Source organism: Strix uralensis, chromosome 1, assembly GCF_047716275.1.
Source record: "Strix uralensis isolate ZFMK-TIS-50842 chromosome 1, bStrUra1, whole genome shotgun sequence".
Taxonomy (NCBI): Eukaryota; Metazoa; Chordata; class Aves; order Strigiformes; family Strigidae; genus Strix; species Strix uralensis.
Genome location: NC_133972.1, coordinates 45,112,156 through 45,138,968, shown reverse-complemented (window position 1 = coordinate 45,138,968; position 26,813 = coordinate 45,112,156). Strand labels below are relative to the sequence as shown.

Here is a 26,813-nt window from a genome sequence, read left to right as displayed (position 1 = left end):
CATGTCCACTACCAGAGAGAGCCAGCTGGTGCAGGACAATGCTGTTCCTCTTCTGAGAGGATCTCATGTCCATCCACCTCCTCAGAGAGGGCAATGAGTTCCTCCACATGGGCTTCTATGCCACCAGCACACAGGAGGGCCAGGAGGAGTGTGAGGGTGTTGCTGTGCTGGCAGAGCCCCACTGCTCCTGGGGGAACACCACAGGCTACTCAGAAATCTGAGGTCACAGCAGTGATGGCAAAGTGACAGTCATCATCTGTGGCCACAGGAAAATACTCCTTCCTCTTAACTTCTGCAGATGTTTTCCAAGCTGACTACCCGGTCTGAGAGAGATGTCTTTAGGATTTACTTGTCTCTTTGAAGAGACATTTTGGCAGTTCAGCAGGTGGAGGACTGCATGTTTTGCGTCCGTCTGGGCTGCCCCTCTGGACCAGAAAAGCTTGTTAGCCATCCAGGGCACCACCTTCTGTTGCTGAAAAATGTTCCCAAAGCAATTGTCCAAACATGTGCATTTAGTTCTGTTTCAATATTTGCAGTGCAGCTTGGTGCTTATGAAAATATAGGATATTTTAGGTTAGGATATAAGATTCTGACAGGATTAACTTGAAGGACTGATTTTTATTTTTGGTGATTCATTTTTCCTGCTAGCTGCACAAGGTAGAGCAGACAGTCACATCTTTTTTCCACACCATGTCCGAACAGCTCTTACAAGATATGGCCAAAAAGGATTGTATAGTTTGAAAAGATTAAAAAAAAAAAAAAAAAAAAAAAAAAAAGTAGTATTTGCTCCTTTTTTTGTTGGCAAATGTGTTCCTTAAGGTTCTTAAATCATCCCTGGAATGTTTTTCACAGGTCTGGGTCAATATGTTTCTTGCCTTGTTCCCTCATGCGTGCTCAACACAACCTCCCAGCTGGTGGCTGGCCTTTCTTCCTTCTCCCCTTATCGATCATCTGTCCCTGCAAGGGCTGCCTTGACTGACAGGTGCTTCCCAAAGTCTGCACACACATTCAGGTGGCACTCTCCCTGACATCAGCCAGCTACGCAGCCTCTAAAAAGCCAGCAAACTTTCTGAGTCATCACAGCAGTTTTCCAGACAAGTTTGATAAAGTCCTCTGTATCCCAGATTTAAGCTGGGCCAGCTCCATGATCCCCTGTGGGGATCTCCTCGGAAGAGCTGCAAGTCAGGGGACTGACCCAAGACCTCAAGACATCTTTTCCCTGATGCTGTGGTGGGAGTGACTTGGGGTGTCAGCACGTTGCTCACAGGCTGGTCCAGCTCCCATCTGTGGCAAAGTCACCCCAGCTTTCCATCCAGTCACTGGGCTCTGGAACCAGTCTTGAACTGCAGCCCACAGCTGGATGGGAGCAGAGCATGGCTGGTGAGTTCTGCAACAAAATCCATGGTACATTCTCAGACCTGTCATTTTAACTTAATGCTTTCACCGTTTCATGTGGCCGAACTGAAAGGGAGACGACTATTCAGTAACCTTGCTTCTCTTTGCCAGCTGTTTGCACTGTTCACCACCCCTCTCAGCAGAGGCTGACCAAACATACTTTCCATTTGAACTAAGTCAGTCTTTGCTGAACTTTTATCTGTAGCTCAAACAAATGCACACACAGAAAGCACACTGCCTGAGAACTACATACCTAAACTTTATTTACTTAATTTACTTAATTTCCTCAACATTTCTTTCATTCACATGTGAACTATCACTTGTGGCTTTAAAAATCAAATCATATACCTATCTTTTAGAGTAATGACCATGCAGACAGATCATGCCTCTTTTGAGGAATTCAATCACTTCCTATGCAGCAAGTTAAAGAAGTAATACCACTGACAAAGCATGAAGGATGGGTGTGATTAGTACTTAGATTCCTATCATTGATTTGAGAACGAATCCGAAAAAGTTAGAATAAAGAGCTCAAGCACAACAATGCATTGAGATGAATTATGTTAAATTCATATTAATCAAACTACAGAAAAAATCAGTCTTTGTTTTGGATGAGCTAACAAATGCAGCACATTTCATCTGCGGCTAAGTGATGCCGATATAGGCAATAAAAAGAGTGTTTTTCTTAGGTCAGAGCAGGTAAAAGAGAAGAACCTGTTACTGATGAGAACTGGATTCATGCATGGTACAAATAAAACATAACAAATGTAACTAACATCTCAGTGTACATTAATCTTAGCTGGGAAAATTGCAGAACTAGTAAGTTTTATGAAGTGTTTATTCTTACAGAAACAAGTAAAATGAAACTGCAAGATGATACAGAAGCAAATCTTCCACCACTCCCATGCTTGATAACTGACTGATTGTTAACTTTGAGATAAAAAACTTGTTTAGGGGTTTTGTCTTCTGCTAGGTCAAATATGTTTTGTTGCAAGTTCTTCAAGGCAGAGGCTCTGTCTTTGTTGTGCCTTGTACAGTATGAAGCACAGTCTCAAAGGACTATGATAGCACCTTCACACTATGAAGAAGAGTAAAATGTCATGAGCTCTCAGTCTATGGGTGTGCAGGTGACTGAAGCTAGTGGATTTTAATTCATGAGCAGGGCAGGCTGAGAGGAAATAGCTGGGCCTTTCTAGTGCAGCCCAGTAACTGTTGCTCAGGCTGGTGTGCCTGTCTCCTGAACAAAGGAATAAACAAATGCTCCTCTTTTCAAGAGCCTGGAGACAGCACTGCACTGCACCGGTTGGTGGCTACGTAGCAAGGGAAAGTGTCATACAGTTACCAGGAAAGTCCCCAAAGCCAGGTAACCACCTAAGAAAGCAGTTCCTTCGTGGCTCTGGGAGGATGGCCAAGAATGAACTCTATTTTGGCAGAATGCAGCCTGGCAAGAAGCTTGATTTGCAAGCAAGGAGACTGCCTCCTGCTACTTGTTCTCACTGCCCTGATGAACACAAAAGCTGAGGAAAGTTCTTTACAGGTTTGCAGGAGAGCAGCTGAGAAAAAGATCTTTATTGTTAATTTTCCTTCCTCATGGAAGCAACCTGCAAAGGCCTTAAATTCTGGCTAACTACTCAGGGGCAAAAAGGGTCAATAGGAATACAGTCAGTCATATTCTCTTCTCTCACAAATCTTGCTAAGAGTCATGTAACTCTCGTGAAGGCCTCGGCTGCAATATGTAACAAAAGCACTTCAAAAGGATGCTGGAATCATTTCACAGAGAAGAAATAATTTGTTGTTCCTCTACAAGAAGGAGCTAGCACTAGTGTTCATGATGTTTTGCAGGATATATTGGCATATTATAAATACTGTTAATATTCTGGTCCTGTGAAAGGAGTTCCAAAAATCCATCTGCCTACGCAGGACCCTGCAATTGCGCAGTGATGTAGTCAGCATGCCACTCTCCTCGGCTAATCCAGAAGCCTCTCATCACATGTACTTGTCATTTCCCTGTTAAGGCTCTCCTTGGTTATCAGTTAATACCTTACAACAGAAAGCTGCAGTATTAAGTACTATCACCACCTATTAGGGCAAATCAAACCAAAACATACAGCCTACATAAGCCCCAGAATACTATCTTCAACAATATTAACAAAATGTAATGTGAAATAAGTTGCTAACTGTTTTTGAGCAGGTCTTCCTAGTAATTAAGTCAGAGTAAAAGGACTGACTCAGTTTTGGTATAGAAAAGTTGTACAGATTCCTGTGTGTCCTCATTCCTGTGATGCTTTCCTGGGTGAAGGGACTCAGGTTGGCAAGTTAGGAGGTGTGTTTTACACCAGTCTTTGCCAACTCCAGATAGCCTGCCCTGTGGAAAGTGAGGGTGGGATAGCCTCTTGGTGTGCATAATGAAACTTCTCTTTTCAAATTCTTGGTATCCATTGAAATGCTCTCAACTGACATTTCAAATAAATTGTTAATAGGCCAACCAAGGTTATTGATTAAACCAAGACAGTTGTACAGGCCATCATTACAGCTGTGCACTTCTTTGTTTAAAGGGAAATAAACATATTTGGCCTTATTAGTCTGATTTGTCTTCACCTCTGTGAACCTCCCCAGTGCACAGCAGTGAAGGACCCTCCTCGGGGAGAGTTTTTACTGCTTGCTATGGAGGCCAGACATGATTTATTCAAATTCAGTTTGAAGGCAATACAATATATTCTCAGCCATTTTTAACTTAGCATTTTAAACGAGTGGCTTGAAGCTTGATTACCGATCTGACTTACATATTTCTTGGGGTTTTTTAATGGCTATTAGAACAGTATTCTATGAAAATATTCTTAAATTCCAAGTATCTATACGTTACACAAATAAGCAATAAAAGGACTTTCCAAAGCAAGACAGTGCTAAATATTGTAGCTCTAAATCACTGGCTATCAGAATGTCATACCATTATACAATGTATCTGCTATGAGTCATCCATTAAATTGTGTTCCAGTCAGAAACCTGGCACACAGGGTCTCAGGCTAAGATTAATGTTTTAATAAACTTTTAAACCATTTACAGAACGAAATGCACACAGTTGCTCAGAGGGATCCTAGGTTTTGTGTTACAAAAAAGCAAAATGTGAAATTAAACAACAGGGGATATTTTTAACAGCATCTGTGCCCATGTCTATGCTATAGTGAAGCAGCCAGCCCAGAATTAGGCATTCTGGACAGGAATTAATATGGCTACATCCACACATCCTTGAATCCTGGCTGCCATAGTGGTGGCTCCCCCAGGGCTGCAGCTTGGAACTCTGCAGAGCACCGTGCCGGGCTGAGCTCCCATGGGTTCCCATGGCACATCCAGCACTGCCAGCCTGCAGCAGCCACCCACTCCTTGCCTACAGGCTGCACTGTGGCAAGCGTCACACAGAGTGCAAGACAGAGCAGAATGCAGCCTTGTCACCCCCATTGAGCTTGGTTTCTGAGCTGGGGTTGCCAGAGGGAGGCAGCTTTTCAGGAAGGCAACCCTAAGGAGGAGAAAACAAGGGCAGTCAGGGTAGTCTAAAAAAAATAGTACGGGAACTACGTGACCTTCTGTTCATTTGGACTGGAAATGGAGTCAGAGTGCTCACAAGCTCTGCTGCCATCTTCTCCCAGCTGCAGGAGGTAATCCCCAATGAAATGGGGTAAATTTCAGTTATTCCAGGCACCTCTCCTCCACCACTTTGATGCCCTTTCATTTATTTTTTTTTTTTCAGGCTACTTCTGTTTCCTCTTAAATACCTTCAAGAGGAGCAGGGTGACTGGGTCATGACTGAAAATGGGCAGTCTGCAGGTCTGCACAGCAGTCACTGAAGGGCAGTGAAATAGCACAGATGGAATTCATCTCACCTAACCTGGATGTCTGACTTCATGGTATAGATGTGTAGACTGAAGCAGTCACTGGAGAGGAATGAGCACTCTGCATTTAATTCACTTGACGTGTTTTAGTCAGGTGTGAGTAAGGAGAATGGTCTCCTGGACTCAGACACAGCTGCCTGCACTGGTAGCACTGCCATTTACTCAGACAAATAAATACCAGTGAGGAAAGTAGCTGTGGCAGAATGGTATCAGGGAGAATATTGTGATTCAGAAACATTATGATACTTTCCTTCTGAGGGTAATTCCTTTTGGAAATGTCCATCTGTTAAGAGATTTTGAAAAATCTACTTTCTGATCAATTCACACTCAAATTTCTCACATTTTAGGTAGATCCTTTTAAAGACACATGCTAAAGAAAACTTGGAGAGGAACCTTTAGTTTAATTTGAATTATCTCAAATTAGTAGCTGCTTTTACAACATCAAAGTTTCTAAACATAATTGCTTTATATTCCCAGAGACAAATCTAAACCTAAGTTGCTTAAATGTGCTGTTCATGTGGAAGGCCTTTTGTGGAAAGTGCGGGAACAGTTCATTAGGGGATGCCATGTCTGTACAGAGTAGCACAGAATCTATCAAAAAGGCAACTGTTAGCATTTGCCTTTGTTGATCTGACATTTAAGAAGAAGTTGCTACTTGACATTTTTCCATGCCTGCATTTTTAGGGGCTAATGACATATCATCTATTCACCTTTCAGTCTTTCAGATGCATAGGAGACAGTGAAATTGATAGAAATTTATGGTCACCCAGGTGCCACCCTACATTTTTAGGTCATCTTCACTTTGTAGTTACAAACCTCTCCCATGTCTTGAGGAAAACCAAAGGGAAAAATAATAAAAAGCCTCAGTAAAACATGGAGAATTGAATTAGTGTCAGAAATCAGTCAAGAACAACTCCACACCAGGAAAGACTAACAGCCTTTCAGGGACCGTTACAGATCAGTTCTGAGGGTAAAATAGGTACACCTTTCTTGAGCAGCAGTTCTGAAGGCATAGCATGAATTTCAGCAAATCCGGAGGCGATTCACTCATTTTGCATGTTGTACATGTGCTTTGCTATGACAAGCTCATATAAAAACACAGTGGCTGCAAACGACCACTGTGGCCAGACAGGAGAATTGCAGTCGATGACAGCAAGACCAGGGATGCTGAGGTTTTGCTGATTTCGAAAACAACTGCCCTGGGAGTGCTCATTTCTCGCTGCCACAATGGCAGAACTTTAGGGTTCAGAGAAGGTGCAGGTGCACAATGATTAGGCAGAATGACAGGTTAAATCAGACTTTTCACAGAGACATTTAAATCTGCAGTTTGGCCTGTGTGCTGGATATTCGGCTTCCATTCTTGCTGTGGCTGAGAGTGCAGGTCTTCCTCACCTGAGTAGAAAAGATGCAGTCTGAAAACCTGGGAACAAGCCCCAGGACCTGATGCCTTCAGCTTCGGGTGGGACAACAATGCATTTTGCAGTACAAAGTCCTTTCTGGAATCACATTTCTGGAGAAAATGGCACTCTGCCTCCTAAATAAGAGCCTGCCATGTAGGGATCATGCTGATGAAATACTAGTCACAGGATCTGATAGAGTCTGGGTTATTTTGACATGAAATACCTTAGGTCTGGTCTATGTAGAAGCTATCATCCCTCCCTTTGTGATGTTGTAACAGTTTTGAGAAACCTGAGCCTACTAATAGATACAGCTTTAAAAGAAGACTAAGCAACTGAAATGTGGGCAGAATAATTCCTGAGGAAAGTAAGATGAAGACATCTGTCCCAAAATAAATACTTATTCTTAGACTCATAAACGTCTTTTTTCTCCTCCTAATGGCAGCTGTTAATTTGACGGTGCCTTCCCTTTGAGAAAACAAGCATAATAATGTTGTTGAGAAAGCTCAGATCTTTCTCAGAGTTGGTGACTGACTGACTTCTTTGCAGCCCAGATTCAGTTGTTCACATAAACCACAAATACTCCTCACAGAAGTGTCATTTATGAATGCTGTGAATGTCCTTTAATCATCCATACTTCATATTCTGGGCATGGCATGCCACATCAGATCAGTGAATCTGACACCACCAGGATTACATGGTGCTTTGTCTCCTCCATCACTCTGAGAGTTTTGAGAATATAAACAAGAATATAAAGACCTTGGGAAAAATGATGGGAATTACTGCTCTGTTTCATGCCATTTAGACCCTGGCAGATCTGTCTTAAAATGAATGCAGATATTATTTGAGCCTGAAAATTTGTGAGAATTCTTTGAATATGACTGGTTCTGAATTCACAATGTCCCTTAGTCTACATTAATCTTATGGAACCTTGTGGGAGGGGGAAGACTTGATATTTCCTAGGATGGAAGAAGAGATTCCAATTTACATCTGAATTACTGCAGTGTTATGCCAGTGCAACCCAGTGATTTCAGTGAGGGTAACACTGGTGCAGCACAGCCCTGGCACTGCCCATGAGCTTACTGCCGGCAGAAACTTAATTTGCAAATGATTCACCAGCATAAAACAAACTCATCCTCTTGAAGGTGAATGCCATGTTCCTAAACCGAAGTCACAGGCATTCTCTGCCTCATGGAAGTGAGGAAGGTCACACTGCCCTTTGCTCACAGGCATAGGTCACTGCCGGTGTTCCCGTGCCGGCTGTGCCTCAGTAACAGAGATGGAGAGCAGGAGATCCCGTCCCTGTGTGTCCTGCACAGTACTGTTCCATTTGCCTAGTCTTTGAGGCTTAGCAGGGCTGGACAGGAATGGTGAAGGGGAGTCTAGACAGCAAATGCTGTTAGGATGCAAAAAATTATACCCCAAGAAGTGCAATTTTGCTGATATTAAAGAAATGCAATGGCAGCAGGAGCGACTGTCCTCTCCATGCACCAGTTCTGTTTTGTGGATAAGAACATAGGCAGATGGAGCAGCAATTTCCTTTCCCTGTCACCTCCTGAGGTAACTCCCATGTCGACACATGCACATCAGGGACTGTGCTTGCTTGCACCTCTCAGGCTCAGTCATTGCAGCTATGAACCTCAGAAACGTGATATGGTGCTTTGTAGTCCAATTCAAAAATGCTCCTGGGACAGCTTCTCTCTAAACCTGAGCATTAAAGCCAAGCCTTCCTGTTCTCCCTCTCTTTCTATCAATTTCCCAATTACCGGTGTCATCCTTTTTGTATTTCAAAAAAGAAAAAGTTAAATGAATCTTAGAAGGATGTTAGTGACTACACTGGTTCATGTTTTAAAAGGTAGTCTGTGACTCTCCCGTCCTGGCATAGCAATTGCTATGTCAGGAAAGAACTTGTGCCACTCAAACACCTGCTCTTTTTCTCTGTTTTAGTGGTGAAAGCTAATGGCAAGACAGGTAGCTGTCAGAGGGCAAATGGGAGGGATAGGAGATGTGAGCTTGTCTTCATGTACCTGCCCAGCTAAAGGAAAACTAATGGGATTTGTGGATTTATTTGTAATGTCAAAAATTATTCTGGAGGACCTGCAAAGTCTAATGATGAATTCAATGGTTTGGTTCACTTGCTCACCACAGGCACTTTTGCTCCCTGTTTTACTCTGGAGATGAGCAAAAAAATACCATAATTTCATCACTGAACACGGTGTTCAAAAACTGGTGGAAAACCTTTGACTTCAACAATGCTTGGCATGGGTGTAAATGGAGACTGACTTTGGCCCTCTTTGACTTACACAAAAGCAAGTAATGCATTTGATCCTCTCCAGGCCAACCTTGTGGAGCCAGTTTGTCCTAGCGAAGTCAATGCACAAATATAATCTCCAAATGCACAAAATTTGCACAATTTGTAAATTCACAGTTATACACTGGGCTTGGCCTCACCAAGCCTCATTCCTGTACCTGAGGCAGCCCCAGAAGGACAATGTTTTAAATGGCCAGTTGGACCCTTCATTAGACAAAGGGCTCCTAGGCAAGGTAGTGACAGCTTTCACAAAAACACTGACCCAGCATAGAAGATACACTAGAAGACTCAGGAGACATGACCACTAAGCATTGGCCAGTAATTCTCTGTTAGAAGTTTGGTCTTTGATTACTTTTGCATCTAGACAATGCTCTAGAATAGCTTTGAGTCATCTCTTTGCTGGCTGCAGAGTCCTCTGTAAGTAATCTAGTGGAAGCAGGATGGAGGAACAGATGTACTAAGATGAAAGACTTAGTTACATTAATGGAAATAGTTACATTAAAACAGAATCAAATTAATTTAACAGGAATGAAGCCTCCTGAAGCTCTACCCCAGCATAATACATGAAATAACTCAGAGGATCAAAGTGCCCTTCTCCTTTGTGGAGCTGAACCTTTGCTGCTTCCAGGGATGGCTGCACCATGGGGACTGCTGGGACTACTGAGGCAAACGCAAGTGACATGGGGCAGCAGTTTTGCCAGTTATCTTCACTGGTATCAGCTAGAGCCTCTCATTTGAGAAAAATATGTTTTAAAAATCCCCAGGCTCTGTCAGGCTACATCAGAAGGAACTGAAAGCAACGAGAGATGAGAAGGTAACTTTTAAATGGTAAAAAGTCCTGAAATTAACACCGTTCCTGAAATGTTTGAGTCTCCTTTCTTTTCTTGGCTCTCATTCCCTCTTTATTCCTTTGAGTATATGGGAAGTCACAAATAACGTAACTCCATAAATCACAGTAACCACCCTTTATAAACTCATCTGCCCACACAGCTGCACATTTCATTTCTACTGTTTTACTGTGATAGGGAGGAATAATACACTTGGGCAGTCATGGTTTTCACTTGAATTTGTCAATGGTGATATTATATGTAGTGTTCTAGTGTCCATGAGGATGCTAGGTTTTTTAATATTACTACTACCATGGTCTTGCTTTAAAGACTGTAATGCTAGTGGACACCAACTTTTGTAACTCTCCACGCTTTTTCTTGGCCTCACTAATAATGCTGAGAGGGAAGCAGCTTAGTGGTTTCTCCTGAAGGGTCACTTCTTGCCAGGAGATGGGTTTTGGTCAGTACAGATAAACCAAGTGCCCCTTGCCATCCCACCTCATGCCCACAGCAATAGCAACTTTAGCGAAATGCTTGGGAAGGGACTAGGTGCTCCCATCAGAGACAGAGTACATGCTGCACCACCAGATAGAGTGGTAAACTAGCTCAGGATCTTTAAAGTATATCTACATCTACACAAGGAGGCAAGAACAGGCTCCAACCTATCACCCATTGTCCAAGAGCTGAGCAAGTTACAGATACTGCCAGTGGAAATGACTGTTCCAGGCTAAGCCCAGCCCATGCCTAACCTGACCATGCTGAGAAAATGAAATCATGGTGCTTACAATAAAACACAGATTGCTTTGGGTTATCCCTTACCAGCTCTGCTGCTGTACCCATGTAAGAGGGGGTACAGATTAACACATTAAGGCATAAATAAGCTGTATGGCAGAGAGCTGGGACTGGACAGAGAGATTAGAGCATGCCTGAATGGGTGCTGGGTCCTTACTCTCTGATATACCATGGCAACCTCCATGACTGTATTCAGCACTAAGGGTCCTTTTTGTATTCCATCTGGAGACCTGAAAGCTGACTGCATACATGAACCTATGCATTGTTCTGGGGCTCCATGGCCTCCAACGGTAACCACTTACGTCATTTCTATACTGTCTGCTGACGTAGCAATGGAGGTTGGGATTTTCTTGGGGTGATGCTCAGCATGCAAGTACCCGTCCTGTGGCTACGTTGCTCTACCGAAACCTCTGAGAGCTTTGTCATTGACTTTACTGGGGTCACTCCAAACAAAGATCCAGCCCAAAGGCACTAGATAGAGTTTTTTAATGAAATCTTAGAGCATAAGAGTCCTCGCTACAGCCTCAACTTTTAGTTTAAAGCACTTCAGATAATTTACTTCTGCTGTCAGGAAATACAATTCTTAACCCTGAGGTAATGATCTTACTTCAATATAGGTGCCTGATATCATCTGCCAGCTTTTTATCTTCAAATATCAAATGTATTTTCATTGCACCTCTTGCACAGGCTACGTACATATGATGCTATGCAGTAACGAAAAACAAAATGTGTGATTTTTTAATTATCCTTCTGCTCTTCTATTTTTTAATCTCCAGATGGTCCCTGGGACTGGTGATGTTTTCTTTAGTCTATATATTTCCTGCTTTAATTACCTTACTTAACCAGTAAGCTTTAATTAGCTTATTTAACCAGAACACATTTGAGACACACACGTGATCAGATAATATCAGGTGCTAACGTTTAATTGCTTTCACAAAATTAGAAGCGGATAAATGGTTGAACCATAATTGAATGATCTCATTAGAAGACAAGCTGATCAGTGTTGTGACATAACTTGAGAGATTCCCAGGCTTGCATTAATTTCACATCAGCCGGGGCTGCTTTAATGACAGTGAGCACAATGCGATTGCTCTGTTAGACAGCAAGATCAGAGCTAGGTGACTGAGATCTGCCGTACATATTTATCAGCTGAGGGGCTGGGACAATTTGTATCACTATCTAAGAGCAGTGAAGCAAGCTATTGCTTCGATGTACCACCTCCCAAGAAAAAAAATGCAGCAAACAGATATTTTGGGGGGGTATTTTGAAAAAAGCCATATCTCTCTCCATCCCTGCCCTTCTCCAGCACATGTGCTTGTGAGAAAGGACAGGTGGCCTCCAAGGGCATCTGTCCCTTCAGGGGTTTTGTTGGGAAATGTCAGGTAGGTAGTGCTGAGAGAGGGGGGGATCTGACATGAGAGCAGTGGGGATCTGACACGTGTTTGTATGGACGGGCTGGCTGGAGCAAGTCTGAGGTTTCTCCTTGTACCAGATTCAAAGATTTTTATTGCTTGGTGAAAGATCTGAGCAAGGTTGAGTGAAATTCTCAGAATCTGCACCCTCCATGCATGCCAGATGGCTATCATTAACTGGTGAATAGGAATGTCTGGTTTTGGCATGGCCATAGTAATTTTACTTGGGTGTTAAGATGGAGAGGAGTCATGCAGTACTTACAGGATCCCTTTTTACAAGGCCTGGGTTAGGCACAACAGCAATGAGGTGGGCAATTGTAAACACGGAGTTCAGCACATAAGAAAAAAACAAATTCTTATGCAGTGTTATCCTTTGACAGCTGAGGCTCCTGAAAAATATGTAACACACGTTGTAAATTAGTATTTTTCTTCTGATGTCACTTTAACAAGCTCTTTCTGGCAACAGTCTCTCAAGAATGCCTTTTGGCAAGGCGTAATTGGAAAATACATGCCTTGCATTGCAGCCATAACCTCTGACAAATTTTTGGTTTTGTTTTTACACCTGTTTAGCACCACATGCTTTTTAGACCATGTTGTAAAGAGCCATCCGGCAACATTCTCAACCCTTGATGCTTTTCTTTATTTCATGGTAATTGAGATATTAAACAGTGAAGCAGAACCCTGAGAATTATTAGATGCGCATGATACAAGTAATGAACATCAGAAATACTGCTTTATAAGTAACTCTTCCCTGAACAGTCAATTTCTCAAATATTCAATGAAAAGTATTTGCTACTTTAGGAATTAATGGTGAGACAGGATGGGAACTTTGGGCAGGAATCTCCTTAAATTACAGGGGGATTTGGGCTGGTATCCTGCATGTTTCTAAGTCCAGCTGAGATGCCAAACCAGAAGAGGTTGTTTTCCTGCTCAGAAGAAGTAACAATCTTTTATGAATAACTGATTGTGGGGAGGGTAGGATTTCCGCTATTGTGGGTAGCAGATTTCACAAAAAAGGTTTGCAGAACTCTTGTGAAACCAAATCATGACTGCAGTTTCAGACTTGAACCGTCTCCCCTTTCTAATTCATGCCCAAATCCTCTTGCCACCTCCTTGGCTACCCCTGGTGCAGAGAACAACACCCCCCAGTGCTCCATGCACCAGAGCACAGCCTGGGGCTGGCAGGAGGTGATTGCAGAAAAGCAGTCATGGAGTTGTTAGATAATGCTGTGATGTCTGTATTCAGTGATCTCTGAGAGCAAGTAGGCAAAACCTGTAGGTAAAAAACAGCTAAGAAGAGCAAGTATTGCTGTTTCACTGAGGTAAGCTTCCCCCTTGGTACTAGGAGTCTTCTATAGTCTGGAAGGGAGCAGAGTCTGTGACTTTCCGATGCTCTACATGTGGAGGTCAACACAGAATGCACTTTCTTTAAAAACAGAGAGCTAATCTAACCAACTGAACCGTTTTCTGCTTATTTTGCTTTATTTAGTTATTTATTTTCCCTTTTTAGCTCCTTGGTCACCTGCCACTTTAGTTCTCCTTACATCTATTTTCTGAGTCATTGGATGGAATTATTCCTTTAGCTTGAGGTCATCTTTCTGGTTATAGCCATCGTCATCTTGCAGTGTTCATCACTTTTGTTGACCTCCTTATTTACCAGGACACCTTCTTTGGTTCAGGATGTCCATGAGATGCGGGTCCTGGGGGCTAGGAATGTAAGTATCTCTTTGCACTTGCTCTGATTTTATATTCTTCCTTTAGGATCAGCTATTGGCAACTGTTGAGCACCAGGTATGGGGCAAGGCACACTTTCAGTTTGATCCACAGTAGAACAGGATATTGGGCAAAACAGACTGTGCTTTGGAGCTATATTTGCTACACTGTGTTCTTGTGCTTGTGTACTCAACCTGTATTTGCCCCCATCACAAACCTAGTCTAATGTTCCTTTTCTGCTCTTAAGCTCTGGTGGTATTTATCTAGTCCTGAGTCTTTCTTTCTCCCCATTCTCCATCACTGTACTTCACCTATGCTACTGATACCACTTTTCTTGGGAGTGCCCATCACCCTCTGCTTTCTCTTACAGTCCTGGGAACAGGATTGGTGTGATGCCTATTACTTAGAGCATTCTCTTCAGCTCCTGGCCACAGAAATGAAGACCCTTGTCTCTCCAGCTGCCTCTCTACATGGCTACCAGTACACAGTGTTTTGTTTTGTGATAATCTCTGCCAGGTACATGTTCCTCCACTCCCAATCCTGTCCTTCCTCACTGCTCCTCTTGAATTTTGCCAGTCTTACTCCTCTTAAATTGGACTGTTCTTCACTGCATGTTGCCTTCATCTGCTGTTCAAGTTCCCTTTCCTGTCTACCTTCCTCTTAGTTTTACTCCTGCATTGCTCTCTTCCTTTCCTCTCAGTATTCCTCACCTTTTTTCCCTGAATCCAGATTTCATGTTAAAGACCGATCTGGATCATTAAGTGTATATTTCCATACACTCACTTTTTAATTTCATCTTCAGCGTTTGCCATCAAAATGGCATCAGCACCTGCCTGACTTGGTCCACACTGAGAGGAGAACATTTTGGCAAAACAAAACCCTTTATTTGATTCATTCTCTCTGCTGATTTTCACAATCATTTGTAATCCTCTCCTTCTCTGACCTCTTTCTGGCCCTCTTCCTGATTTCCTAATCATTCCTTCGTGGTGTTTTTGAAGGCTCTTTGTCGCCCTGACCCATCTTTTGAATGTTCCATACTCTGCTTCATTAATCGGTATGCAAGAAGGCATCGCTAAGCCAGTTATCTGTGTCTAAAACTTGTGAATTTTTGTGTCACTATGTCTCTACCAATTGTGTCAGAGTTTCAGAGTCCTATGTTTCTTGTGGTTCCTCTGTGTTTCACATTTATTCTGTCTCCTACATTTCCTTTGACATAGATAGGTTCTCCTATCTACTCACAGAGACACCCTTACTTTTGAGTTCCTATCTCCTCTTCTCTAATGCATCGAGAATATTTTGACTTTCAAGAGCTTTTAGCATTATTTTCTCCATAGATCTGTGTTGTGAATCTGTCATTTCTTCTCATTCATGAATACAGAGAATGTCATCCCCAGCCACTTATTTTCCATCTCCTACCCACTTTTGTAGTTTTCAAATTATTTTCATGCTTTCTACCATGATCTCTCTTACCTCTTGGGAAAACGCCCAATAAACTACCATAGATTATTCTTCCACCCATTGTCTTTCTTCAACTCCATTTAAAAGCCTTGGCAACAATTAGACTGCAGGTGCATTCACAACACACCATCTATTATTCTGGCAAATACAGACTTACTGTACTCCTCATCTGTTTTTATACAAATGTCTTTGTTTTAATAATTCAATTGGAAGTGATTTGGAGCTAGGAGTCCCTTTTTTCATTTGTGTTTTATCATATAACACAATGGGGTCTCAGTTTGCAATTATAAAAATATTGCAATAATGTGATGATGCATGTAACTGTTAGACACTCTATTTTATGAATACTCTGTTTCCTGTTATGCATTAGTATTGCTAAGTGATGCTCATCACTACTGGTTCAGTATTCCCTTCCGAAAGTACTGCAACATCTGTGATGCCAGATCATTATGAATATGATACCCAAAACTAAAAGGAAAATAAATCTCTGCCAGGAAAGACTTATATGGGGGAAGCAGCAACCTCTGCAAGCTGTTTGTGGCTGCCTCTACAGTCAAAAGCTATTGTACAGTCCCAAAACCATCTCTTGCTATCTGATTGACTGTCTGATTGACAGCTTGCCTTCTATTGAAGGCCAAATAATCTACTGCTGTCATAGCCAGATGATAGAAAACAACTGAAGGTAACATCAGCCCTGCTCCCATACGGCTTTATTCTCACTTTCTTATGATTGTAGTTTGATTTCCTCTTTGTCCTCTCATTTTGCAGTACTTGTTTTAATTCCTTTCTCCACTTCTTCCTGTGACCTTTGTGTCATGGATTAGCCGTGGAAGGGGAAGGAGAGGTGGAGGAGGAGAGAGGAGGAAGGCTGCTGAAAAGATGAGTCTTTCAGCGCAGCTTGGGGCTGGTCAGGGTCGTGTGTTGTCTGTGACTCAGAGCTAGGAGTGAGTCAAACAGGATGACCCTGCCTCACCTGCAGCAAGGAATCGCTTTTCTGGTCCATTTTGGGTAGCCAAATTAACCACATCCTGTCTTTACTGTCCCAAAGAACTCGGAAGCCGGGGTATAGGATTCCAAATCAGATTAAATTGTGCTCTTCCCAGTTTTCTCAAAGCATTACTGTGGCTGTGACTTTGTGCTCTTTATCTTTACTTAGATGGGAAGGGAATTCATCAGCTCATTGGGCCGAGTTTGTAGCCATCTCTGTATCTGACTCCTGCATGTTATCACAGTCACTCATCAAACTGCCTCTCTGGAAATCAGCAGAATGCAACCTGTATTTTGGATCCACGTATTTTGAGCTTGTAATCTTACAGCCTCTCATCGTTTATGAAAAGTCCGATCATTTATTTTTCCTATGGTTCCTAGACTCACTCTTGGTGGTAGTGATGCTGGGGGCTTGTTCTTTTACTACTCTTCCTGTCTGACAGTTGAGGCACAGATACCTAATTGTATAGCCCTAAGATTTATGCCAGCTTCTTCTGGCCTGTCAATTTACTAAGCATACCCTTTTCCAGCCTATATGACACCCTCGTCCATGGTGTACCTTTCCAGTGACCAGCAGCAGATGTAGTAACCAGGGAGAAGCTCTGCATAATGTTACTAAGAAAAATATTATTAGAAGGCACACAACCTGAACATATCCATAGATATGTAGCACATATAGAGCAAAACTGGGACCAAAAATAGGCTAAGGTGCCTCATGTAAGATTTAGGTTAAATAATACTCTGAAGCTAGAACTGATTTAAGTACTGGCACAAGGTATCTGGGGTTTTGTGGAGCACCTTTCACTGCAGGTTTTTAAAGCAAGGCAACCATCCCTTGTGAACTAGAGGTGGGGGTTCAGCAGGGGGTTCTTTTTATCCCCAAATGTATGCAATTACTATGCATGTGTAACCTGGAATTTTGTGTGCTATGTGCTGATGGATTCTACAAATCTTCGTATGTGTATCTGTGGCCAAAAAAACACATTTGAGAAACTCAGATAATGAAGTGGGTGGTATCTTGCAATCCCCCATTTAAAGATTGTCACACTGCATTGAAGTTTTTCACTTATGCTGCAGAACATTAAATCTACCAATTCCAAGACACTTAACAAATGCCCGTTAGTTTAGACACATATATAGTCTGTACTAAAAGGGCCATAGTAAATGTTTAAAACTAAATGGTCATGATAGAAAATGCACTGGGTGTACTTCATTACAATTGGCCTTAGAGGTGACAAGAAGGAACAGCTGAATGTTTACAGAAATACCCTTTAAGAGAAGATTGCAAGATAAAGGAATAGAAAAAATGACCAATTTTTCCCTTTTCAGACTTGGAAATTTCAGTGTGAAAAACTGCTTTGGAAAATAAAGGTTCTATGGAGAATGAATCCTGGTCTTTTTGAAAAAAAAGAGATATATATATATATATTTATGATTTGACACGAGTGGGAAGATATTAATTTAACACCTGCTCATAATTCACATTTACTATTTTGATCACTAAGATCTGAAAAAAAATGCATTTGATGTATTTGTTAAATTTGAGAGATCTGAGGTCTTGGTTTTGGCTTTCATTTTTCTATGGGTAATACTCCTTTGTATCCTTGAAAACCCTTATCCAGGTAAAGCTGGAAAACTTTACCTGGCCTTTTAGATTACCTTACAGTCATCTCCAGATACACTCTACTGATGGTGAGCATTTCCCCGTCTCTGGTCATGAACTGATGGTCTGGCTATATGATGCACCTTTGCTGAAATCAGTAAGACACCATCCCATTTGTGTCATTATACTGGATGTATCATTCTTTTTCATCAAAGTATCTGTGAATGAACATTACAATCCTGATTTCTGAGTGTGCTATCAGTCTGGGAAGTTTGCAGTTTATCGTAATGTTACAAAAGTGAAATATCTTAAAAAGATTGCTTAAGAGCTAGAAGAATATAGCTTATGCAAATCATCATAGCTCTAGATGTACAATGGCTCAGGATCTTGTTCATTGTTTATTCTCGAATATTTTCCCCAGTGCCTTTGATGTCTTCTAGTGCTAACCATTTCCCTGAGCTGAAAAATGAAGTCTGTTCCCAGACAGCCCTTCATTACTGATTGTGACTGAAGCTGCGACTACATGTCTGACAGCAAATCTGAGCTCCCTCTGCTCCTGCAGACACATTATAATAAATACTGTGCAGACAGATTCACTGAAGGGCAAGATTTAAATGCTCTAGTTAAGTTGCCATACAGTAGTTTCAATCCTTTCAGTGAATATCAATTTAGTCTCCTTTAAGGTTCTGATATAGCACATCACTGTTTTTCCTTGTAATGATGATGACAGGCTACATACTAGCGTCAGATTCACTCTCAGTGCTGAGTCCTGTAAGCAGCTACTCAAGTCAATAGCTCAGTCCTTCAGCGTCGGATGAAGGTATTCCTGTTCTTCAGAAGCTGGGGGCTCCAAGCCACTGCTCTGTGCAGTCACTGCTCCTGCCAGGGGCTGGATGTACCCTTCAAGGCAACTGGTAAATGTACGGCCTTACTGCATCCCCCGTTACACCATTTCCCTATGGGCTGTGCTTTTACACCAGTCTTGATAAATTTAACAGAATGATCTTTGCTACACATGACTGGGAGATGTCCCATTGGTGAGAGGACCCTGTGCTGAGACTTTTTTACCAGGATTATATAAAAAGACACTCAGAAGAACTGTTTCTCACTGCCATGTTCCCTTCCAAGCTTTTCTTTGGTTACCACTTGAGATCCCTCAGGGAAAGAAGAGAGAGTGTAAGAAACACTTACTTGAAATAGAAGAAAATTGCCAAGGAAATCAACAGGGATGTTATAGACAAAGCATGGCCAACGATCGCCATATAATAAAGTATGAACGCCATCTGCAATTCAACAAAAAGAAAAGGCAAGCATGAACCATTTGCTGGCACTCAGTTTTTCTCATTGAGGAAGAATCTACAAAATCAACCTCCCATTTTGTATTTCTTTTCTTTCAAAGGTTCTTTTTCAATATACTTTTAATACCAACAATCTATTAAATAGCATGACTCATGGTCTAGAGATGAGATAAGTGTTTCTTACATGAGTTGATCTGTTTCTGCTGCACTGAAGTGACTGGTGAGATCCCTGCTAACACTATGCGTCACTAACTTTCCTGAGCTCTAGGAGAGCACAGCAGACATAATACATTCAGATTTTCAAAAAGGCAATGACAAGTTTCCCCACAAAAAAAATATTAAAGAAAATAGGTTGCCGCAGGATTGGTAGAAAGCTTTTATGGGTTGAAAGCAGCTTAAACAACAGGGAGCAAAAGCTTAATGGTCACTTTTGGAGATGAGTCAGTGGTTAGGTGCCCTTGGGACTGGTATTAGGGCTGGCTTTTTGTTCAACATATTCATCAATGACCTAATGCAGAGAAATCTCCAAGTTTCCAGGTGATACTTAGGTCTTCCAGATAAGAGTGAGGGACTCCAGAAGGGCCTCACATAACTGAGGAGACAAGATGCCATATAAGCTTTAATGCAGAAAAAAGGGGTGATACACCCATGGACAAACAATCTAAACCCTGCCTATGCAATGCTGAACTCAGAACTGGAAACTAAACTCAGGAAGGAGATTTTGGAGTCATTCTGGCCAGTCCTTCGAATCATTGGTTTAGTGTATAAAGACAGTCAAAAAATCAACAAAATGTTGGATATCATCGGGAAAGGCACTGAGGGTAGAAATTCCTTGTGCCTCTGTTTAAAATTTACATCACACATCTTAAATGCATGTGTGTTTCTTGTCTCCACAACTTATGGACATGGCAGAGCTAGGAAAGGTGCAAAGAAGGTAACTAAAATAACTGAGGTAGAGTAGTTGTGTTGTGACAAGTGGGTACAAATGCTGGGATTCTCCCCTTTGGAGAGGGGAAGTCAGAGGGGGCTTATGATTAAGGCCTACAGAGTAATGAAAGCAGCAGATGAGATGAAAATTATCCTCAACTCCTACCACACTAGAACAGCACACCCTGAGACAAGTTCTGGTTCACACTGGTGTGAACCTTGCTACTGGGCAACTAGATGGTCTTTCAGTGCTGTGAAGCCAGTATGCACAAACAGGTAACTGGGCTTTCACTTTGACTAGTATCAGTGAAATCTAAGATAGGCCTATCCATATTTTGTATGCCAATAGTGAAACAAAATTGCAGGACAGCACCTGGGCTGCAGACTGCTGCGATATTTAAATGTCATACTTTGGTCTCAGCCAAGCTCTTAAGCATCACCCAGCTGTCAGAAAACTGCAGGAGGCTAAACGGCATGCCAGGCTTCACCATTGCCTTCTTTTCTGAAAGCACTAACATAGTATCAGCCTGTCCTGAAAAAAAGACTAGGTAGCAGGCCTTAGTTTCTCTGCTTAGTTTATTTCCTTTTCAGCTCCTCTTAATTAATTTTTCTTTTGTTATGCATGAGCAATTTTCCTTGTTTTCAACGATTAGATTAACTGTGTTTTCTAGCCCTAAGTTTTGACACTCACATTTTTTTGGTGTTTCCAAGTAATTTTAAACTTTCATTTGAAAATCAGTATGAAATTCAGAAAACAAAGCAAAGGTGCACATCTTATCTAGTTTGTTCTTCAGTCATTTTACAACTTTGGAATCAGCTCCTGCTTTCACTAACCTAAGTGGTGGTAGCCTGATTCAGATTTAAACCAAAGTCATATTTACACCATCCTGACCATGTAGAACAGACATGATCTGAGCGTAAATATCACTCACCATGTTATGGAAATATATGCATATTAACTGCAAGTTTTCCTTCACAAAGACTAACCACAAGATTGCTAGTGAGCGCAAACGCTTATTCTGAGAGCACCAGCAATGCCAGAGAGGGAGGACCAGGGTGCAGAGAAAACAGGAAAACTTGCTGAACACAGAGTAGTGGGAGAGGCTTTTACATGTGTGCATGTGCCATTTCTTCCACTCCATACTAAGCAGTTGCTATGGTTTTTCATGGCATTAGATATAATTTTTAAGCCTGAATTTAATTTACAGATGAACTTTTCAAATATATGTTGGTTTTTTGCCTATCCTGTATACAGCCCTTACCCTGAAACAGGTAGAAGTAGGAAAGACTTCCAGATAGCTACATGTAAGTATATGTGCACCCCAAAGGACTCTTAGTTATTAAAACAATCTACCTTTCAGCATACAACTGCTAAATCAGTTTAACTGTATATCTGGGATTCAGCAACAGCATTTGTGATTACTCCATGTAAACTTACTTACTTACTGTAAATAACTGCATAAAAAGCTTTCCAAATATAACAACAAAGATCAGAATGGACCGAACCGTTAGCTAACAAAGCATATGATCTACCACTGCATTTTTAAGAACTGGATGCAATGTTTTTTTTCAGTGATCTGTTTCAAAACTATAGCATATTGGTTATTTCCAGTTAACTTCAAACAAATAATGAACATTTTTATTAATTTCTGCACTCCTTGAAATGGCTATCTGTCATGTTCCTTCTGACATACAGAACTTCTAACACCTGACTCACCAAATTTTTAGCATATACAGATCCGGGGCTTCGAAAACTTTTAAAAGAAACACTTAAAAGTCCTTTTTTTCCCCCTTAGAAGTCCTGAATTGAGGAAAGAGAATTCTCTAATAGGAATACCTCCTACTTAGATAATTATATTATCCATAGGTACATGGAAGCAGTCTACAAATGAAGTACACTCCTGTTTTCAAAGACTTAGATTAAAGGGCATAATCTAACTTGGCATTTCTGTAAAGATAGATTCTTTCTGTATTTTCCATTACTTTTTGTTTCAGAAGAATCTCGATGTATGTATAATTTTCCTTTGTGTTCTATCTGCACTTTGCTTGAATGATGTTCAAAATTGTTCTTCTGGAAGGCATGGATAATAGGTAACAGAACTACATTTTTTGCCTCCCTACATGCGCCAACATCTGGAAAAATTGTATTTTTATGATGCTTCCATTTAATGCCTCTGTGAGTTCAGATTGTTACTATTATTCCCTCTTTGTCACATAGGTGAGCTCTATTTTACCATGATGGTTCCTCATGCTGCAAAAACTTTTAGAATTCACCTCCTGCCTAGTCCAGCTGACTTTTCCAAGGCCCTTTGGTCTGGATCATTACTAAATATAACCACATACTGTTTTTTGTCTGCATAAAAAAAGATCCTCCAACACAAATCCCAAATCAAATAACTTTTTGACTCTTTTCCTTCCACAATTCCAAATAGTCACAAATTATTCTGTCACAATCTGTAATCAGATTTTCCTGGAGCTCCACTCACATTTGAGAAATATGTTTATTTTCATGAGTTTCCCTAACTTATTTTTTTTAAGCTTTTCTCAGATTTCTCTCTGTTTCTTTTGCTGCTTTTATGTTTATTTCTCCTTTTTCAGCTTAGCAACTTGATTTTGGAAATACTGATGCAAATGCTTAATTCGTTATTGTAAATAGTCTCAATGACTTCAATCAAACTCTTAAAGTTAAATGTGTTCAGGCTTGTAGGATTTTCAGGATTAATGGTACCTTCATAAATATTTCTTTTCAAAGGGAGTGAGTACAGGGTGATATTCTTTGCTTAAGAAAAATAATTTTAACTCACGTTAATATTTGTAGCCCTGCAGAGGAGACATCAGCAGCTTGGAAGATATTTGTTACAGAAAGCAAAATTGAAATTGAAATTCTAAAGGATCATTTTGTAACTGTGGGGCAATCAAGGAAAATTATAGGAATTAAAAAATGCATTTGAAAAATAGTGCAAAACTTGTCGCACGAATTGCTACTAAACTATCCATCTTGTAGCAAACCTGTATTTAGGTTCGAGCACTCATCAAATAATTTTAGTAAGCTAAAATCACAAGGACAATGTTATTAAATTCTTATGCAACAAGTAAAGCTAAAAGATGAGGACTATTCCGACCTCTCTCATATGTGTCTTACTGCTAGCCCAGCTCAAAACCATTCCAGACAATCACTGTCTAACTGTAGCATACCTTCAATTTTTCAGAGGTGAAAGAGTTGCACAGGGTATAGTTGGACCAAGTTCGGTTGCTCTCAGGATGGCGGAACCAGTTTCCAGTTTCGTCACAGTATTTTGAAGCCCTCTCTGATGATAAATGGCAATAATAGTTATTTTAGCATATGCATATTACGCTTCTAAAAATCCATAAAAAAGAATTTCTATGTTTGGAAATAAAATGCCTGTGTAACAAAATCCAAAGGATTGTGCAATTAATAAAGATTTGACTGCTCTTTTTTTTCTTTTCTCAGAGATTTCTCTAATGGTATGCTTGTCATTTATCTGTCTCTTGTCTTGAATGAATGCAGTAAAGTATATATACCCAGCCCTCATTCAGATGCAAGTATTCATGTGATAATAATGCATTTAACAAGGCTGTTGAAAGCTGTTTATGGAAGAAAAAGTAATCTTAGGCCCTGACGGAAGTGTGCACAGCCAGGCAAACACAGTGGTGTCTGCACATCCTTAGTTCTCATCCCAACCTGCAATATTGATGTTGGAAAATGAATGTGCCCACCGGCTAGCATGCAAATCTAACTTTTTGTCTTCAAACCTGACACTCACTAGGACATGTTGTTATCCATACACAGACACTAACAGACTGAATCTTGCAGCAGGGTTTCAGGTATCAAGGGAAATAAGTAGTTAAATTATTTTTTTAATAATTGAAAAGTGTAGAGAAAAGCAGTGTATAAACCAGAGCCTGGGTGCTGGAGACGGTGACAGCCCCAACCCTGTGCTTATGCAGAGGGGTGGAAGAGTCCTGCCCACCCCCTGTGCCAGCTAAATCCTGCCAGGGGTGAGTGGGAGCACTGTTCATTTTCCTCTGAGGCTGCAAAACATGAAGGCACTGGGAGAAGCAGCCTCACAAACGCTTTGGCACAGGTCCCAGGTGTCCAGCTGAATTTGAAATGGCTGCACAGTTCTCTGTTTAACTAATCTGATGTGCGTTTGAACTTTCCACGTGTGCCTCTGGTACTGGTTCCCGTGCCGCAGGTGGCTCTGGCATCCTTCCCGAAAGCCCTGCCATACAGATTGCTCTCCAGGCTTGTGCTCCTTCACGCATGTCCTTTTACTGTGGCAGGGGGACGGTTGGGGCTTCAGCACCATACAGCTCTGAGGGATGCCTGGAGCCGCAGATGAGTGCTGTACCACAGTCCTCCCAGCCACGCTCACATTTCTGCCTGGGAAACCCTGGACGCTGCAGAGCAGACAGTCACTCCTAATCACCTGTCAAGTTTTGGACTAGTTCCTTTGGCATTCCCTCAAGCATTAGCCACATGGGAGTCACTGGAAAGTCTGCCCAAGTAAGAAAGGCAGGATAAGATCAGAAACTTAAATTATTTGATGCTTTCTTAGGTAGTGACACAGCTGATTATTTATGAAAAACACAATATTTCAAGTCTGACTTTTTAGATAGTCTAAAAAGCCTAGTTTGACTTCCCTTTGCCTATTATAGCTTTATAATTTTATTAGCTTTATACATATATTATCAGCATTTCCAGTTAATACGCTTTTACAGAGCCAATTACCTTTTGAACATGCACATCTTCACTTTTTGTGTTCCACATTTGCATTTATTTTTCTTAATCAGCTCCCATAATTAATGATTCTATTAATTTGGAAGATTCATATTCCCTCCATATACCCTAAGGAAAGCAATTGATCATACTGGCAAGGTAAGGATTCTACAGATTGAGCTATCTTCCCCTGACTAAAAATAGACTTTATATAGTGCTATTGCATAAAAAAACCCAACAGGACAATCCTCCACAGCATACTTTTGAAATCACTGTGAGTTTCAAACCATTGTTTTGGGGGACTTGTTGAAAATCAATACGTGTATCAACAACACCAAGAGGAACAGTACATGTTATCTCAGCCTTCCATCGGTGCAGCTTGGAGATAATCTCAGACTGCCTGTGTAGCAATGTTCCTGTTGTACTTGTTGCCAGATATTATCTAAAGCTGGAAAAAGTTTTCAGTCATAGATAAAAGATTAATGGTTACACTACCACGGAACACAGTGTACAAACATCGTAGCTACTCTCATGCACTCTGCAAAATACATGGCTTTTGTTAATATGCTATAGAATATAATGGTAATATCATCTATCATCTCTGTACTTTAGTGCCTAGGTAGGCACTCTGCTGAAGTTTAATGTGGCCTCTGTAAGTTAGAGACAAACCCGTTGCCTCATAGTTTTCCTTGAAGCTAGACAAACACAACTGATCCTAGTCTGGAAGAGGCCACAGCCCACAGAATTCTTGCTGTGATGTTGTCAGAGTATGGAACTGTGGGATAAGCCTCCCTGCTGTCCATCCCAGTGACTCAAACAGGTCAAACATCTCTTCTAAATCTATGCTTTTATACAGAAATAAAGCTGTGAGTCTGTAACCCAACCACAGTTCTACTGCACTTTATTCTACAGTGGCCCAGTAGCAGGTGTGGGATTATGAACCTGGGCACATGTTTGTTTTTATGCTAACCAGAAGAATCTAGTAAGCTATGAAGAAATACACAAGTGTATAAGGATGGGTGAGGCAATACTGGCACAGCAAAATGGAATTGTGTGGGTTTTTATTCAAATACTGTGTAAACACTGATTTTTTAGGCTCTGTCTGTACCCTATCAGCTTGGATAGGGCACCACTTGGGCATCACATTATTCAAAATAGAGGAAGAGTGACATTGCATGGGATTCGTCTCACCTGACTTTAGCACCCTTAAAGTTATGCAATTCATAGGCAGTTGTGCAGGCTCTCTGTAGTTAGCTTATAAAGACAGACACTTCAAGAGCTGTCTGGGGAAAATGGATGAGAGAAATCTCATCCACAAGGTCAGTTTCATGGGAGTAGTGAAGTGTACAAAAAGATTTATCGTCAGTAATAGTTTTGCATGTGGTATTCTTTGTGCTACCAATAGTGCTCTTATATTTTCATAAAAACAACTCAGTCATTTATATGTAACAAATATCTTAACCCAGTAACTCTGGATAAGCATGACAGCTCTATCAGTTTTTTTACAATTAGACCAACTCTATAGCTAGCACACATTAAAGGAGTCAACACCATTTTTTTATTTATTGTTGAGTTATAAGCTGGAAGTAGAAAGAAGTTTTCCTCTGTTGCAGTGCATGCTCAGCACATACCAGACACTGGATTCTTTGCCATTGTTTGGACAGACCTGTGTGTGTAGTGCTTAGTTTTGCAGATGAGGGAATTGCTGATGTATCAATTGCTGATGTAACCAATATAATGCAATGGAGACCCTAGAAAACTTCAATTCTAGTGTTTTAATAAGTGAAGAATTCTCACTATCATCAGAATGCCTCAGTCAGCAGAACTGGAATCTGTATCTGGGGGGATAAGAATTGATTTTTAAAATACAACTGTCAAGCTTGCTAAGAAGCAGGACAAATACACAGAACAGTAGGGGGAAAAGAATAAGTTGGACAAAGTGTTCAGATTTGCTTTATTTATCACTGTCTAAATGATGATCACTTCAAGACACGAAAATGGACCAACAGAAATCCAGAGCTGGGTTTCTTTGCCAGGGTCAGGAAATTTGGATTTCGTGGCAGCAGAA

General features: G+C 41.1%; 1 protein-coding gene across 2 annotated transcripts in view; it reads right to left on the bottom strand.

The window, feature by feature from the left end:
- The window catches only part of CALCR (calcitonin receptor), a 170,188-nt gene that overhangs the window by 25,796 nt on the left and 117,579 nt on the right, over window positions 1-26,813 (bottom strand). For both annotated transcript variants that reach the window (XM_074892318.1, XM_074892326.1), the window contains exons 5-7: window positions 23,200-23,312; window positions 18,971-19,062; window positions 12,281-12,407 (exon numbers count right to left, since the gene is read on the bottom strand). In XM_074892318.1, the coding sequence (XP_074748419.1) occupies window positions 12,281-12,407; window positions 18,971-19,062; window positions 23,200-23,312 (332 nt within the window). The remainder of the gene's footprint in view (window positions 1-12,280; window positions 12,408-18,970; window positions 19,063-23,199; window positions 23,313-26,813) is intronic.